This window comes from Elephantulus edwardii, unplaced genomic scaffold, assembly GCF_000299155.1.
Source record: "Elephantulus edwardii isolate Elephantulus edwardi_28Jun2011 unplaced genomic scaffold, EleEdw1.0 scaffold00103, whole genome shotgun sequence".
NCBI lineage: Eukaryota > Metazoa > Chordata > Mammalia > Macroscelidea > Macroscelididae > Elephantulus > Elephantulus edwardii.
Window position 1 is genome coordinate 3,410,612 of NW_006399853.1, and position 1,669 is coordinate 3,412,280.

The 1,669-nt window shown below is 40.6% G+C and overlaps 1 protein-coding gene across 1 annotated transcript in view; it reads right to left on the reverse strand.

Annotated features, from left to right (window-relative positions):
• ACAA2 (acetyl-CoA acyltransferase 2) overlaps nt 1-1,669 on the reverse strand; it is a 26,153-nt gene that overhangs the window by 15,013 nt on the left and 9,471 nt on the right. Inside the window, exons 3-4 of the mRNA XM_006891706.1 lie at nt 1,566-1,665; nt 3-117 (exon numbers count right to left, since the gene is read on the reverse strand). Coding sequence (XP_006891768.1) covers nt 3-117; nt 1,566-1,665 — 215 coding nt within the window. The remainder of the gene's footprint in view (nt 1-2; nt 118-1,565; nt 1,666-1,669) is intronic.

Genomic DNA, 1,669 nt, shown 5'->3' on the forward strand with positions numbered 1-1,669 from the left:
CTTGAGATCTAATCCAAACTTGGTTCCAAAACGCACATTTCGGACACAGTAAGGGCTCTGGCTCATGCTCTCGGTTCCTCCGCACAAGACAACTTCTGCGTCTCTAACACTGATGTCCTAGTGAAATGCAAACACAAAGCCAAACAGAGACAAAAAAAAGCTTTTCATTGACCCAAAGCACATATGAAATACTGAGATTTTACAAACTAATGGTGATTCTCATAAGGAATGCATCCCACCTCACAGTGTCTCAAAAGGAAATGCTTTCAAAGTCGCTGTAAAAGATCTGCTTTAAAGGGGGAGGTTACAAAAAGGAATGAACTCAAAGACCTGTGAATGAGTAATAGACCCTTCCAGGTTAGGGGTCTGTGCGGTCATTCTAAATATATCTTGCCAGATTGTTGTTACTATCGTTATGTGCTACTGAGCCAAAGAAGACTCAAAGTGACCCTATAAACAAATGGAAACCTTGCCCTATCCTGGTTCATTGTCACATTCTCTGCCACGTTCAAGTCCATTGTTGCAGTCACTGTGCCAATCCATCTCATTAATGGATGCAGTAGAAGATTGTTGTTGTTGTTGTTGTGTACCACAGAAGTGGAAACAACCCACAGATGACCCTCCAGCAGGTTTTCAGAGGCAGTTAATTGCAGGGGAGGAGATTGCCCATCCTTCTTCCTTGGAGCAGCTGGTGGCCTCAAACCATGCGCCTTTGGGATTGCAGTTTAGCTTCTTGCCACTAGGCCACCAGAGCTCCCTTGAAGGAGATTCGACATCTATAAGAACCTGGCCAGCCTTGGGGATAATAAAAGTGAATCTATTTAATTTTTCTGTGACATTTAAAATTATTGCCCAGAGAATAAAGGTTAAAGATAAAAGTTAGCTACACTGCAATCCCAAAGGCACATGGTTCAAGGCCACCAGCTGCTCCAAGGGAGAAGGATGGGCAATCAGCTATGGGTCGGTTCCGACTCTATGGTATACAACAATAACATTTAAGATAAGCTTCTACTGAGACAAACTGGTAAGAAAAGAATTTATTCACTATAATGTGGCTGAGTTTCTGGATTTATTTTGTAAGAAAATGAATACTTTTTAAAAGAACTGGCTTTAAATCTGTCCCTTCAACTAGAAGAATATGCATATTTGCCTAACTGTACTTTATAACAAACATAGTTTATTATTTCTACCAATTTCTTCTTAATAAGATACATTTTCTTATTCTTCAAATTTTCCAACTCTCTGGCTCTTCACAGTTTTTATTCAGTGTTCAAACAGCTTCAAAGAGAAATGTAAATGGTAGTAACAATAGCTCTTGCCTCACGGGATGATTTAAATAACATATGCAAATTTAGCACAATGCCTGGCATATAGAAAACATTCAATAAATGATGGCCATAATTAGATTTTGGAAAAAAGGGCTTTCTTCTTTAGAATTTTTCTTCCTGGAAAAATCAAATACTGACTTCTCTCAATGATCATCAGAAAACAAAAAAGCTGCAGTGTTACACAGAAACGGGACATTTCCTCTCTACCTGGAGAATCATCTACCATGTTGCTCACACCTGACATCCACTGACAATGGACTGGAAACCAGAGCCACAGAGCCTGTTCACCGTGAGAGCGGGGACTTCTGTGCGGATCCCCACGCGCAAACCCACGTGCCTGG